General features: G+C 39.3%; 1 protein-coding gene across 1 annotated transcript; it reads left to right on the top strand.

Moving 5' to 3' along the window:
• Positions 1 to 71: 71 nt before the first annotated feature.
• On the top strand, positions 72 to 12854 carry LOC134792996 (sin3 histone deacetylase corepressor complex component SDS3). Its single transcript, XM_063764503.1, has 7 exons — positions 72 to 654; positions 989 to 1052; positions 2204 to 2341; positions 3364 to 3541; positions 4005 to 4209; positions 11004 to 11167; positions 12331 to 12854. The coding sequence occupies exons 1-7, from the start codon at positions 492 to 494 to the stop codon at positions 12424 to 12426; spliced, it is 1008 nt and encodes a 335-aa protein (XP_063620573.1). The 5' UTR covers positions 72 to 491; the 3' UTR covers positions 12427 to 12854.
• Positions 12855 to 15738: the final 2884 nt, after the last annotated feature.

Raw genomic sequence — 15738 nt, 5'->3', positions numbered from 1 at the left:
AAGAAAGTCAAAAACAAAGGGTAAATTTGAGTTTAAACTTAGTTCACATCCTTTCTATTTAAAAGAAGTCGAATCGCTGGCAAGAATCGACTAGACGTTCGATTAATCGTTCCTTTAAAAAAAACAATTTGTAATTGTCTTTGCCATAACCCTACAAAATTAAGTAGACAATTCATCTTGTCAAGGTTATATAGCGATCTCTTTCTTGTATATAGATCATTGCTATACACTATGGCATTTTAAATATTGTGACCAGATCTGTAAGTCAATGTAAATTAGTGGACTTATTTCGAAAGATGCTTTTGTCGATGTCGAGTTTGACGTAAAACAACTTCAATTTGCTCCAATTTCGTTGTTTCGTCGTAGTGGTTTTTAATGTAATTTCTTTATATGAGTGACATAAGTGGCACCTGTAACTTGTTGCAAGGGTTGTTATCTTACGTTCCCGTGTCCAGAGTTTGCTTCTGAGACGGTGTTCGCAGTCAATCTGTATGCAACTTCTACGCGTCGCCTCGACTATGTCTTACCAAGGATCACCATATTCGGGCCCGGGCGATGAGTACGACTTCGAAGACGACGGGTACGACGACCTGGACGAATACAGGGAGCAGGAGGATGCAATACCACCGCCACCAGCGGACGACAGTGACGAAGGTACGGTTTGTTTACGATGAATGTCATCAGGTGATTTTGGCGTCATTTTACGTCTATTTTATCTGGATTGGTGACTCGCGGCCGTGACAAGAGTGTGCACGTTGTTTATAAACAGAAGTTACGTAAATGTAATTAGGTTAGGTTCATTAGGATAGGGGTAAGAGGTTAGTGTTCCCGCGTATTTGTGGTGGGAGCGTTCCGTGACGTAACGTAGCTGTAAAGATGTCACTTTCACCTTGATTTAGTGGCGCTAATGTGGTCAACAGGCTGGTGCCTTAAGATGCATGTGATTATGTTATTTTTGTTGTTAATTTTGGTTATTATTGTATTACAGATACTGAGGAAGCTAGTGAGACAGACATACCCAACAATGACGAACCTCTGGAGCATAAAGAACAGTAAGTTATTTTTCACAATATTACAAAAAAAAAAACTAATTGGAAATCTCATTGCATCATATAAGTGAAAAAAAAAGGCCATACTATAGTTTATTTTTATCAACAACTTGCAATGTTTTATCTACATGTCTGCCTTATCACTACATCATTGTAAATACATGCTTGAACAACAAGGTTATGTGTATGTTTGCAAATTAATATGTATTATTCATTAATATGTATGCATGATCCCTATGAAATGAATTTTCAAAAGTGTAGCCTGTATTCATTTTCAGGGCTTAAACTATTTACATACAAAATTAACCCATAAATATCATGTACAAGCAACCAAAAAGAAATTACTGAGCATCTAAAAGCCTAACCCACTTATTCATAAAAATGTTGGTACTATAAGATAGTTTTATATCGGGTGGAACAGAATGAAGGACTTTTACGCAAACGGGGAATTGTTTAGGCTACATACTTTATTTTTCACTTATCACATTAATATTTCTAACCGTTTTAGAGATACAGTTTGTTAAACATTAGTGCATAAATCTGTATGTTACAACCCTAGCAAGTAGATCCTATTGTATGACATGACATGTGTCAATTTAAAATATAAATATCTCTGTAGGGTTGTCACTGATATAAAAATATTTCATTTTATTGATTTTGTTTTACTTGTTACTTCAGCTTTACGATTATAATAACTCGATTGTAGATCACTTCGATAACATTATCCTTTCAGCTCAGTCTCTAGAAATGTTCCACCCTGTATTATAACTGGATGAAAAGGGTCATAAAATTTACTACTGAAGTGGGATATGAAATAATTTTACACAAAGTGGCAGGTAGAAGACTATACCTTATAAAACAAAGTCCCCTGCTGCCTCTGTCTGTTTGTATGTTTGCGATAAACTCAAAAACTACTGAAAGGATTTTCATGCGGTTTTCACCTATCAATAGAGTGATTCTTGAGGAAGGTTTAGGTGTATAATTTGTTAAGGTTTTGTGTAACCCGTGCGAAGCTGGGGCGGGTCGCTAGTTGCTTACAAAAACAAATAAAATTCATCCCAATTTATTGTAGAACAAGGTAAAAATTAAAATGAGAAAAATTTTGTATGGTGGGCCTTACAACTAAAATTCAACATAAATCTCTATTTTTCTAGATTGTATCAAGACAAGTTAGCGAGCCTAAAGAAGCAGTTGCAACAGCTAGAGGATGGAGTTCACCCGGAGTACACGCGCCGCGTGAAGAGACTAGAACACCAGCTGCACGAGAGACTCAGGCTCAACAAGATATACAAGTAAGGCTGCCATGAACATCGAAGGATCATTACTCATACTCATTTTTTAGGGTTCCGTACCTCAAAAGGAAAAAACGGAACCTTTATAGGATCACTCGTGCGTCTGTCTGTCTGGCTATCCAACCATTCCGGCCCTTTATCTCCGAAACTACTGGGTCTAAAATTTTGCATAAAATACACAAAATAGTTCTTTTCCTATAGATGACAGGAAAACCTGTTAGAGATGTGCAGTCAAGCGTAAGTCAGACTTAACCCGTGGAGCGCCCGAGTATTACCGTAGTATGGAACTCCTATAGGAGTTACTATAACACGTGTGACAATAGGGCGCTCCACGGGTTAATTACTTAGTTTTTGATCCAACCTCTAAGGGTTTTTTAAAGACATGTCATTCACGTTCCACATAAACAAATACATTGTTAAAAATTGAGTAATGTACGGAACCCTTGAACGCGAGTCCGACTCGCACTTGACCGGTTTTTTTTAATATTATAGGGTCATTCTTACACAAATTGACTAAGTCCCACGGTAAGCTCAAGAAGGCTTGTGTTGTGGGTACTCAGACAACGATTATAATTATAATATACAAATACTTAAATACACATAAACATTACATTACATGATACTCGTACAAACATTAGAATCCGTCTAAGTTCTCCACTGGCTTTGAGGTGACAATGAGGGGAAATGCCTTTTATTTAACTTGCCCAAGTTAGACCAAGATAAGTCTGCAACGATTTTGATAGCACACACAGTGCAAGTGTTATTTTAAATGTCAATCATCTATTAAATTATGACGTATAAATAACATTTGCACTGCGTATGCTATCAAAATCGTTGCAGACTTGTCTTGGTTTAACCCTAGTATGTAGTGTAGGTATGTGGTACTAAGAGTAGAGCCCAAGGTCGAGCCTTACGAGAACAAGACAAGCTTTGCTTAGTTTAATGGTTACGTCGATCCGTAAGATTGTCCCTAAATATATATATATTAAATGTATTTCTAATATGGCTACGTTAACTTCCAGAGACCACGTATACGATGTAGTAGAAAGAGAATACATAGCAGAGAAGAAGGCAGCCGCAAAAGAGTTTGAAGAGAAGAAGATAGAGTTACGAGAGAACTTGCTCAATGACTTTGAGGATAAGAGGAAAATGATAGAGAATGAGAGACACAGTATGGAGCTGAATGGGGATTCAACAGAGGTATGTAGCATTCTTTTTTGTATTTTTCGTAATGTCATCTGACTCATTGCAAATTAAAAAACTCTAAGGGTAGTCACACATTTTTTTATATCTTTTTCTTCCTTAAGACCGACTCACGCTTGTTCTTTCTTATACGGTTTTCTGTTATGTATGCCTGATTAGTTATTGTCTATAATATATTTTTTTTAATTTTCGCCTTTTTCTTAAATATTTTAGTAATTCTACATTTCATTTAGGTACAATATATTATTGGACATTTTGTGGTCGCTTTTCGCGACGAAAACATCGCGAGGAAACTGGACTAATAAGGCCTAGTTTCCTTTCTAGGTTGGAAGGTCATATGGCAGTCGCTTTCGTTAAAACTAGTGTTCAGGATTCCTTGAACCGTGGCAAAACGCCCGGATAACGCGAGGAACATAATGATTAGAAGGGTTTTATTTATTTACTATACGCTGTTCCACAGGTGAAACCAGTAATGAAACGCATCCTCCGACGGCGGGCCAACGAGCCGGCGCCGGCGCCTGAGAAGCGCCGCAAGCCCACAACCACACTAACATTTCAACTGGAGTCGCGCGACATCGACGCCGACCTGCGCGCCATCGCGCGCCACTCCCCGCCGCCCGCGCCGCCCCGGCACACCCAGCCGAGGAAACATGTCAACTCCAGCTGTGAGTATTGGGTATTTGATTGTATTTAAAATAAACTAGTAGTTCGCCCCGAACAGAGAACTCGCGGTTTGCCAAAAACTATACAGAGCGTTTGACTTTGTTGCACCTACTTACTCGTATAGTTGGACATAAAATAGTAGAAAATGTTATTCAAGAAAAAAAAACCGACTTCTATGGGGGCCGGTGAAAGATTATTGTACATAGATGGTGCACTATGTAGAAAAGGAGGTAAAACCACCCACTTTTCTAGTAGGTAGCATTTCGTTTCTGTAAGGGTCGCAGTTTGAGCCTCACGAACCCAGTTCTCTGATAGCAGTTCGGTTCTGTGAGGATTGCAGTTCGAACCTAACCAAAACCACTTTTCTAGTAGCATTTCGTGTCTGTAAGGCTCGCAGTTCTAACCTAACCTAACCCACTTTTTTTCGGTTCTGTGAGGATCGCAGTTCACTAACCTAACCTAACCCTCTTAATGGCGTGTGCGGTGCGGTGTACGGGGGTTTGAGTGGGAGGGTCTAGTAAGTTTGGCATCATTATACTTTATACCTACATTTTATGGTAAACCACTATGATGGTTTATTTAGCTTAGGTATCAGTGGTTTCCCAGGTCAAGGTCCGAGTCCGGGTCCGAGTCCGGGTCCGGGTCCAGTTCCGGATCCAGGACCAGGTCCATGTCCAGGTCCAAGTCGAGGTCCAATTACGGGTCCAGGTCCGGGTTCAGGTCTGGCTCCAGGGCCAGCTCCGTCAAAATCGAAATTCGAAATCGCCAAACGTGTAGTCATTGAAGAGTTCTGTTCTGATCATCATCAGCAGTTCCACTTCATCAAATGCGACAGTTTTTAAATGTTAATTCTTGATTTTCTGATGAAAATACACAAATCTCTATACGCATGCCTTTATGATTTGAGGAGTTCCCTCGATTCCTCATAGATACCATCATCAGACCTCGAGCTTGACAAAAAAGTGGCTTAAAAACTTACCTTGCTTAACAAACATAACGAAGAGGACAAATCGCCAAACGTGAACTATGCGTCGTTGAAGAGTTCCGTTCTGATCACCATCAGCAGTTCCACTTCAGCAAATGCGACAGTTTTTAATGAAAATGCTTGATTTTCTGATGAAAATACAAAAATCTCTATACGCATGTCTTTAAGATTTGAGGAGTTCCCTCGATTCGTCGTGGATCCCATCATCAGAACTCGAGCTTGACAAAAATATGGCTTAAAAACTTAACTTGCTTAGCAAACATAACGAAGAGGACAAATCGCCAAACGTGAACTATGCTTCGTTGAAGAGTTCCGTTCTGATCATCATTCAGCAGTTCCACTTCATCAAATGTCACTTTTTTTAATGTATATGCTTGATTTGTCGATAAAACACATAAATCACTATATGTATGCGTTTATGATTTGAGGAGTTTTGCTCGATTCCTTATGGATCCCATCATCAGAACTGGGTTTTGACAAAAACGGGAGCAATCTGAAACGGGAGCAAACATACAATCAAAATAATAATTTTCAAAATCGATCCAGTAATGACGGAGATAGAAGTAACAAACATAAAAAAAATCACAATCGAATTTCCTCCTTTTGAGATTTGGAAGTCGGTTAATAAATGAGGGCGCCACTTTCTACGTAGCTGTCACATTTTTGACGTAAAATGCTTACACATGGCAACAATTTATAGTCTGTCAAGCCATTTCCGTCAGTAGAAAAAAACGGCTAAAAATGTAGGTGCGAAGGGTTATCGTCCCGTAGAAAATTTGAATATCGCGCCTTTTTCTACTGACAAACTTTCAATTTAATTTAATTTCTACTATTTTATGTCCCACTATAGGCGGCAATGGATCAAAAATCGCGTGGATATAGATGGTCAAGCAAATCTTGTCAGTAGAAAAAGGCGCGAAATTCAAATTTTCTATGAGACGATATCCCTTCGCCCCTACATTTTTCAAATTTGCCGCCTTTTTCTACTGACAAGATCTGCTTGACCAACTTTATATTACAAGGTCTGTGGAGCCCTTAACTGATACTGTATCTGTGGTAAAAAGGTGACCAGAATAGCAAGACCCCTCACAAATAGCTTTTTAGCCTTCTAAGCTCTTCTAGCTCAATAACCCCTTGATCGAGCCTGCTCATAATTTAAAGACTAAAATATAATGCCCTCAATTACACGTTTACCCAATTTCATTTAAATTAGAACAAATTTACTTAAGTTCTTGAGTATCAAACTATCCTCTGATAGCTCAGCTTAAAAACATCGAAATGCCGGGACGTGCCCCTAGCCAGTCGCGTGTCCCAAGTCGAATGTAAGAACTTCGTTCGCTTCGCTCGCTCGTTCGATTATTTCACACCATTCATGAAATAAAGCACCAGATAATTAGATTAGAAAAACATAGATAGCAGTAATTTTAAACACAATATCTATTTATTAAATCGGATAGAAATTAGGGATGTACCGACTAGTCGCCGACTAGTCGGGAAAGCCGACTATCCGGCCACATTTGTAGTCGGCGATTAGTCGGCGACTAGTCGGCAAAAATGGCCGATTAGTCGGCACTTTATTAGTGAAAGAAAACGGAAAAACAAGAAATCAACAGTCAATATTTGCCATATGTTTTATGTATATTTTACCAAAATACCTATTCAGGGTGCAGACGAAAACTTTTGTTCATAATAATTGACCGTTTGATCGTTATCGTATGGTGGGCTGGTGCTTTCCTCTACAGGTCGATCTCAACTGATTCTCGTGTAATTTCATGGCCAAGTTCTATAGTTAAATGATTTTATTATTATTCCGTTTTTATTTTTTTTAATGGTGGAGCCACGGGGAACTGTTAATATTATTGCAAAATTACAGGGAATGGGTTCTTAACTGGCGACTACGTACGGGAAATAGAGCCTTGGAAATACCTCCTACAAGTTGTGCTGACGGTCTGCTCAGGATCGCAAAATAAAAGAAAGACAGAAATTGAACGAGGATTCTTGTGATCGGTCTTTGAACCTGTAGAGAATACCTTTTATCCATATATTAGGTCATTACCTATGAAATTGGCGTTTTGTTCGGAGAATTTCAACGAAACACGAATTTCCATACAATTAATTTTGCGGATATTTTTTTGATGGCTAATTCAAACCAAACAAAATTTTTCCAGTAATTTTTGACACCTTTAAGGTATGTTTTCAATATCTCCATTTCTTGAAAATTGGTACCATTAGAAAAATATAAGTAATTTTAATACTCGAACCGACAGCACATGAAAAGACCTATTTTCAAGGCTTAATTCTGAACACTTAACAATAAAAAATAACAATTAATTGTATGTAAAATCGTTGTTTATTGAGTGCACTGTAGTTTTATTGTAATTGTGTATGTACTTTTGTAAAAAAAAAAAACTAGGATCAGACTTATATCTATGAACAAAAACGCCAATTTCATAGGTAAGGACCTAATATATGATGAATAGCACAACCAAAGGAGCAAAACTATTGTTTTTCACCTGAAATTATACGAAACTAATGATCTGGCCGACTAGCCGACTAGTCGGCCGACTAATCGGCCAATCGAGCGCCGATTAGTCGGCTAGTCGGCTAGTCGGCCGAATCAATAGTCGGTGCATCACTAATAGAAATATATAAAGTAGGTGAGTTGACCGTGACGTCACTGTGTAAATTCCATATTAGCAAAGAGAATTTGAAAGTTAATGTCATGGTAAATTATGTACCTACAGTACATTCACTGCCATCTTTCGACAGAAGATTAAACCTGTTGAACGCCATTTGACTTTGATCCTTATTCTTTCACTGATATGTGTTAACTTGTTAAATATTAATATTAACGCCATCCTATTCGCACGTGTATCGTAAATAACTATTGTAGGTACATGACACCCTGTTAGGGCATTGCAACATTCTTAAGTCTACATTTTTTTACATTTCTAGTACTAATTATAATACATAATTAAAACATGTCAATAGAATAAAATATAATTGAATTAGCAAATTGCGAATATAGTAAATTAAGTAATAATAGGGAATATTACGCAAAACTCTGCGTAGAGGGCGTCACTAACTCAATCACATGAAACACGACAGTCGAAATTCGGTTTCTGTCTCTCTATCACTCTTGCTTATTCGATCGATAGAGAGGCAGATAAAGAAATTCCGATTTTCGCGTTTCGCGGTAGGCCACCTGCAAACAATCCGCCTTGATGCATCATCAATGTCATTGTAAAAACTTGTCAAAAAACTGTTTAAGGCCTAGTATGTATAAGTTACTAAATAAATTAGTGCTGCACTCTGGCGACAGAACATTGCAGTAATACTCCCTATTAAATTCATAAAATAAACTCATTTAAATAATCGTTAACCTTAGTAGCATTTTGATATTAAGAGTTCTTATAATTGGTTTATAAATTTTTGCTCTTACATTTTCGTCTTTGATTTTGTTTGGCAACTTATTTTATAGCCATGGCAAAGGTACTGTTAGAGTGCATTTTTAGTCTCGCGGAGGATTTCTAATTTTCTATTAAAGATTATTGTGAACATGTCATTTGACTAAATAACATATTTTTTTGATTTTTCAAAACTTGATCATAATATTGGAATGTCAGGTATGCATTCAAAAAGTTTCTATATGCCTATATAAGTTTTTGGCAAAAATTTCATTTTTGGTACAAGCTTTTATCGCTGACTGTACTTTTCTTACGACAGACAACTAATACTCATCGAGACAATTCTAAAAACCTACACACCTAACACAATTAGGTTGCGTTGTTTCATCACAGAGTTCCTATGGGCACCTCCTGTCTCCATCATCAGATCAGTTCGACAGTACCATATTATTGTATTGTCATCAGAACTACATACAGCTGCCAATTTTCATGACGCTACGATCCTTGGAAGATGGTTAAATTAGTTACCTTAGATTCCATTACATAGTTAGTTACATACAGGTCGACCTAATAAAAGCCTGTTAAAAAGGCTCAACTTTAGGTGGCCACTTTTTTTCGTGAACACTTTCTTCATTAGCGTTTGTCTTAAGGGTTACCTTGAATGGCGGATGATGCTCATCAGGGTGTACTAGAGTCTCAACTTTATCGGTTATACGGATCCTATTACTATAATGTATATTACTTAACACCAAATCCAAAATACGATTGTAATTGTTCACTATGCAATTGTAGTTCCACAATTTACTTCTTTGGTTAAAATAAGCAGCCCGTTTTGCAGATTTTCCATTGGTGTAAGGGTTAAAGTCACCTATTATCAAAATGTATAAGGACTTCTACGTAACATTTTTCTTTTTTTTAAATAGCCATCAATAATTGTTTGTCTTCTATCTTTCTCTTTTCTCTTTTTAGCCCTTTTCAATCTTTGAGATGTAGGCCTCCTTCAATTTGCCATCTATTTTGTGCCCTTTGTACCCATTTTGATCCAGCTGTTCTTTTGATGTCGTCATACCAACGCATCTTTGGTTTTCCTACTGGGCGTGACTCTCCCCAAGGTCTCCACTCTACCAGCCTCTTACACCACGAGACGTCTTTCCGGGTGACATGTCCAGCCCACTCCCACTTCAGTTTCGCCATTCGTCTGGTTACATTGGTGACTTTGCTATGTTCCCGAAGCCACTTGTTTGTTTTCCTGTCCCTAAGTGAAATTCCTACCAATCTTCTTTCCATCGCTCTTTGTCTTCTATCAAATTCTCGATATTTTTCGTAACAGCATCATGCAGTGAAAATCCTTTATCCTTATTAGCAGCTAAAACAACACCATGTTTCTTGGGTTTATTTAAGCCGTCTTTGCCCAATACTTGGTACTTGCTTGGAAAAAATTCGTCATCCTCAAGCTCTTTTGATAAGTTTGTTTCTGTAACAACTATTACATCGGGAGACGTGTCCTTTTCCAATTTTTGCTTAAATATTTTCGCTTTAGTTCGCAAGCCGTTAACATTTTGATAAATGATATTTATCTCAAAACCATGATTGTTTTCTTTGTCAGGAAGATTTGAGAAAGGATGATCGAGTTGTGCCCCTAGCATTTCATCTTCTCGTGTATTCGTTACTACCTCAATCTCGGAATTATCACCTTGTAACCAAATTTCTGTTAAGGCTTTGCAATGTTTGCAAATTGTTATGTTGTCATCAAACGCATTGGTCTCGGCATTTTCTTCTTTTGTAGTGACAGGTTGATCGTTCGTTTCCAATTCCACTTCACTTAGACTGTCTCTTAAATCTTTATGTAGGTCTTCTAGTACTCTGCACTGTAAGGAACTACTACTACTACTACTAAGGGCCGAAGTACTACTATCGCCCGAATCTGACTCATTTTCACAATGATTACCTTGTACATGTCTCCTTGAATCTTTTGTGTTGGAGCTGGAAGGTTCGGTATCCATTTTGTTAAATTAATATGGCACACACAAATAAGTTGGTATTCGATTATTATTTTCTCAAATAATCAAGGTATAGTTGAGATTATGTTATATTTTTCTGTAAATTTAATCACCACAGATCACAGAACGTGCATACGACAGTGTGTAGTACATACAAGTTTTATTCCTGTAAAGTCCTACTATATATAATGATTTCCATATGCATAGGAAAATCACTCAATTGATCTCTTCACGTGTAAAGGTAAAGTCAACAAATAAAATACAGACTGAAAATACACCCAATTAATAAGGACAAAAGAAACATATAGGACCTTAGCAATAATGCTTGGCTTAGCTAAACCTTGACGCGAATATTTACAACAATACCACAAGAAGAAAATAATCAGATTTTCTTTTTTTTTAAGGCGAATCTCCTGTTCGAGAGAATAACGACTCGCACGACACTCGCGTGGAGGATGGCAAGCTGTTGTTCGAGCGGCGGTGGTTCCACCGCGGGCAGAGCGTGTACGTGGAGGGGCGGGATATGCCGCGCTTCCCCGGACACATACACGCCATCACCGACGAGGCGGTGAGTAACTATAGTATAACGAGACACGAGGCAAGCTGGTGTTTGAGCAGCGGTGGTTGAGAGCGTGTACGTGGAAGGGCGGGATATGCCGCGCTTCCCCGGACACATACACGCCATCACCGACGAGGCGGTGAGTAACTATAGTATAACGAGACACGAGGCAAGCTGTTGTTCGAGCGCGGTGGTTCAGAGCGTGTACGTGGAGGACGGGGTTATGCCGTCCCCGGACACATACACGCCATCACCGACGAGGCGGTGAGTAACTATAGTATAACGAGACACGAGGCAAGCTGTTCGAGCGCGGTGGTTCAGAGCGTGTACGTGGAGGACGGGCTTATGCCGTCCCCGGACACATACACGCCATCACCGACGAGGCGGTGAGTAACTATAGTATAACGAGGCAAGCTGTTGTTCGAGCGCGGTGGTTCAGAGCGTGTGTGTGGAGGACGGGTTATGCCGTCCCCGGACACATACACGCCATCACCGACGAGGCGGTGAGTCTAACTTAACCCTTTACTAAAAACTGGTGTCTACACCAATTTCTGGCATTAGTTGCCACGCTGACGTCAGGCTCCGATGAGCCGTGGCAAAAAGCCGGGATAACGCGAGGAAGATTATAATAATCTCTGCAGTATAATTATTGCTTTTAGTTTTGCTGACTATATTGTAATATTAATATGGCTGTGCCTAGGATATCTATGAGTGTTTTATTGTCCACTAGACTAGTGACTAGAGTGTACTTAACATGGGTCATATCATCAATGATTTCATTCTCGCTATATCCCTACTGATAACATTTAAAGTACATGTAGGTAAAGTTTACTAATGTTACTTTAGCTATTACCGTTGACCTTTTGAGCGCCAGACGGCGAAGGTATATGCCGTACCCCGGACGTCAGGCGAACGCGATTATTTAAGCGAATTTGAACTTTACGGTCCCGCGTAACGGCTCGGCCACGACATCGAGCGACTTGCGACGGCGGGAGCGATAACCATAGGTCCAATCGCTGTGTCACGCTCCAACCTATGGTTATCGCTCCCGCCGTCGCAAGTCGCTCGATGTCGTGGCCGAACCGTAAGTCCCTATGGCATTGTGATCGCTCACCACGCCGATTCGCACATGGCCACATTTATTTTTTATTAACATCTGCTATTTTTTCCAGATATGGGTGAAGAAGACGACGAATCTAGAGCGTATTAGGATATACGTGTCTCAACTCGCGCGGGGGAAAGTGACGATAAAACGGCGCGCGTCATAAGTGCGACAGTGACGGACGCTAGTGCGCTAGTGTGGTTCGGTCCTAACTCGCCGGTCCATTGACAAGTACTTTGTTAAAATAATTTCTCCCGTAGTGTTCGTCCCAAGGTGACACACCGATGACGTGTACGCGTTGTAATATAAGAGATTTCTTAAGAGATGTCACACACAAGACGTTTGGCGTCTGTGATATTAATTCATACATTACAACGCACACATGCATGTAAGAGAAGTTGTTTGACATTTTCAGACGTTTAGCCTTTGCACGAAGGTTATTTCTGCAGGAAATCTCAAAATATCTCTCTTGTATTTTTTTATTTTATTTTTATTATACATAGAACTACATGTAAAAGAAATCACAGGCCATGGTGACCGCTTACCGTCAGGTGGGCCGTATGCTTGTTTGTCACCGACGTGGAATAAAAAAACGGACAAGTACGAGTCGGAGTCGCCCACCGAGAGTTCCGTACTTTTTAGTATTTGTACCTATAGCGGCAACAGAAATACATCATCTGTGAAAATTTCAACTCTCTAGCTATCACGGTTCATGAGATACAGCCTGGTGACAGACAGACGGACAGTGGAATCTTAGTAATAGGGTCCCGTTTTTGCCCTTTGGGTACGGTACCCTAAAAAGGATATATTTTTAGGCTGAATTTCATTAGGGTAATTCGCCAGGAACTGGCCGCCCTAAACTAAAAATGAATTCTATTTACCTATAAACAGAATTCATTTTAGTATAAGGTTTCAATAACTGGCCAGCTTTCAATAACTAACTAGGTGAATAGAATTCATTTTCGGTTTGGGGTGGCCAGTTATAAAGGTGGCCAGTTACTGGGGAATTACCCTATATCAAAAAATGGCACTTAAGATCCTATTTTGCAGTAAATTTTAAAATCGGGAGGAATTATACTGAGGTTGTAACACTTGTCGATTGAGATTAAAGGTCGGGTAGAGGCTAATAGTTCCCTCTCGCTCGCACGCCCCAAGTATGAGCAGGAGGTGATTATAACAGTCGATTTTAAGACCACTTGCCACGTTAAGTTTATTGATCTGGTAGCTTAAGGGCAGAGTTGTTAATAGCAAAGAGAATAGAGTGCATAGAGACGGATTGTCAAAGTAAATTATGTAGCCACTGTCAATTTACTGTCATCTTTCGACAGAACATAAAACTGTTAGAACGCCATTTGACTTTGATCCTTATTCTTTCAGTGATATGTGTTAAATTGTTAAATATTAATATTAACGCCATCTACTCGACTATAGGCCATAGGTATGGTGCAATCTTTTGGAGCGATGGCGCCATAACCTTCAGCCTATTCTCGAATAGATGGCGTTAATATTAATATTTAACAAGTTAACACATATCAGTGAAAGAATAATGATCAAAGTCAAATGGCGTTCTAACAATTTTAATCTTCTGTCGAAAGATGGCAGTAAATGTACTGTAGCTACATAATTTACCATGACAGTAACTCTCTATTTCAAATTCTCTTTGTTAAGGGCAAAGAGTTGTTAATAGTAGAAGAGGTGTAATGTCAAACAAAAAGTCGTCCTTCGAATTTGAAATAGATGCCGTTGGACATAGGGCGTCCAATATCTAACAATTCTCAATATCGGTATTGTAATCCGATATTGGACCGCAATACCGGAATTAAAACTGGTATTGACCGTTTTTCTGTTTATATCATATTTTTGGTGTTGGAAGTTGCATTTCATAAAATACACAAATTATTATTGCAATATTATTTGTAACTTCTTTTTTTGTAATACAGAACTCAAAAACATTCTATACGGAATTGCGATTTTTTGATATTGGTCCTCATCAATTCCGGTATTACAGTACCGTAAAAATCGGTCAGATATACCGGTATTACTGGATTTCGGAATTCCGCTAGTCATCGGTAATTCTTGTTAGGGTGGAATACCACCTATCCAATTTCTTTGTCCAATGTCAGCGCGTCTCACTCTCTCATTAAAGCAAAATATGAGACGCAATACACATTGGATAACGAAATTGGATAGCTTGATTGAAAAGTTGATGTTTCCCTATACAGTTACCACAACACATACAGCGCCATCTAGTGAGAGTGTCACACGGCTGTACGATTTTTTGTTAGACTTTATCATAGAGAAAAAAATACATAGATTGCTCACTCCATACATCAGTTTTGGTACAAAAAAGACTAATATTTTCATAGTCGACATCTAGCACCGAGCAGCGGAATTATCAGTACTGCTAAGTAGCAGTAGTAGTACTGTCAAGTGACTATAGATGTAGCACCGACCGGAAAGTCTTATGTTGTTGAGCATTAGACTTTCCGGTCGGTGCTACATCTATTGTCACTTAGCAGTACTGATAATTCCGCTACTCGATGCTAGATGTCGACTATGAAAATATTAGTCTTTTTGGTACCAAAACTGATGTATGGAGTGAGCACTCTTGTCTTACTATATTTCTCTATCATCATCATCATGTCTACCATAAGACGTCCACTGCTGAACATAGGCCTCCCCCTTTGGGGGGTGTATGCCATAATCGCCACGCTTGGCAGGCGGGTTGGCGATCGCAGTCGAGTACACCGAATTTGAGGGACGCTGCTGCCCGTCCACCGGTGGTCTTGGACGTAGTTTAAGGACATACCCGGGTCCCTTCAAATATTTCTCTATGACTTTACATATTTTCTACAATTAATAACTACTTGTTAAGAGTGATTATGTTAGAAAATGTATGAAGTGAATAGGTGTTTCAAAAGACCTTGTACTTTTTTTGGAAAAGGGACCTGTTAGTATTTTTCAAATAGTTTGGGTACGGTGACAGCTGTCATCTCCATACAATTAGTAACCTTAAAATGCAAAATATGTATTTAGTTGACAGCTTTCACCGTACCCCCCCTATGTGGATAATACTATAGTACAGCCTGGCAAAAAAGAGTAGAAATTAAAAAGTGGCAACACTGTAGTGTCGGCCCGTTTTCTTATATGTATTGGTTTGAAAGGGACGACACTACAGTGTTGCCACTTTTTAATTTCTACTCCTTTTTGCCAAGCTGTACAGTCATAGACAAAGGACTAAGCCGGTAATCAACTGGTCGTGCACGCAAAGGGACGTCAAGTTGTGTCAACCCTAATAATTGCTCGGAGCAATGCTGAGCCGAACGGAGTCGAGTTTGCCCGAAGTCAGGAGTTTCGCATCCCTGGTTGTAGCCGCGCGCGTCAGTTGACGTCTCTGGCTGTCATATGACTTCTCTACACGATGGGCCAGCGCCGGCCACCCCAAGGGACGCAGCCATGCGGTAGAATGAGATAACAA

The sequence above is a fragment of the Cydia splendana genome, chromosome 8 (assembly GCF_910591565.1).
Source record: "Cydia splendana chromosome 8, ilCydSple1.2, whole genome shotgun sequence".
NCBI classification, from domain to species: domain Eukaryota; kingdom Metazoa; phylum Arthropoda; class Insecta; order Lepidoptera; family Tortricidae; genus Cydia; species Cydia splendana.
The sequence above is the reverse complement of the archived record's forward strand: the minus strand, read 5'-3'. Positions and strand labels throughout refer to the sequence as shown.

Excerpts from the sequence above, each read along its gene's own strand:
- LOC134792996 (XM_063764503.1), top strand. The coding sequence starts at position 492 with ATGCAACTTCTACGCGTCGCCTCGACTATGTCTTACCAAGGATCACCA. Across the intron at positions 655-988 it reads AGCGGACGACAGTGACGAAG|ATACTGAGGAAGCTAGTGAG; the intron begins GTACGGTTTGTT and ends ATTGTATTACAG. Across the intron at positions 3,542-4,004 it reads TGAATGGGGATTCAACAGAG|GTGAAACCAGTAATGAAACG; the intron begins GTATGTAGCATT and ends GCTGTTCCACAG.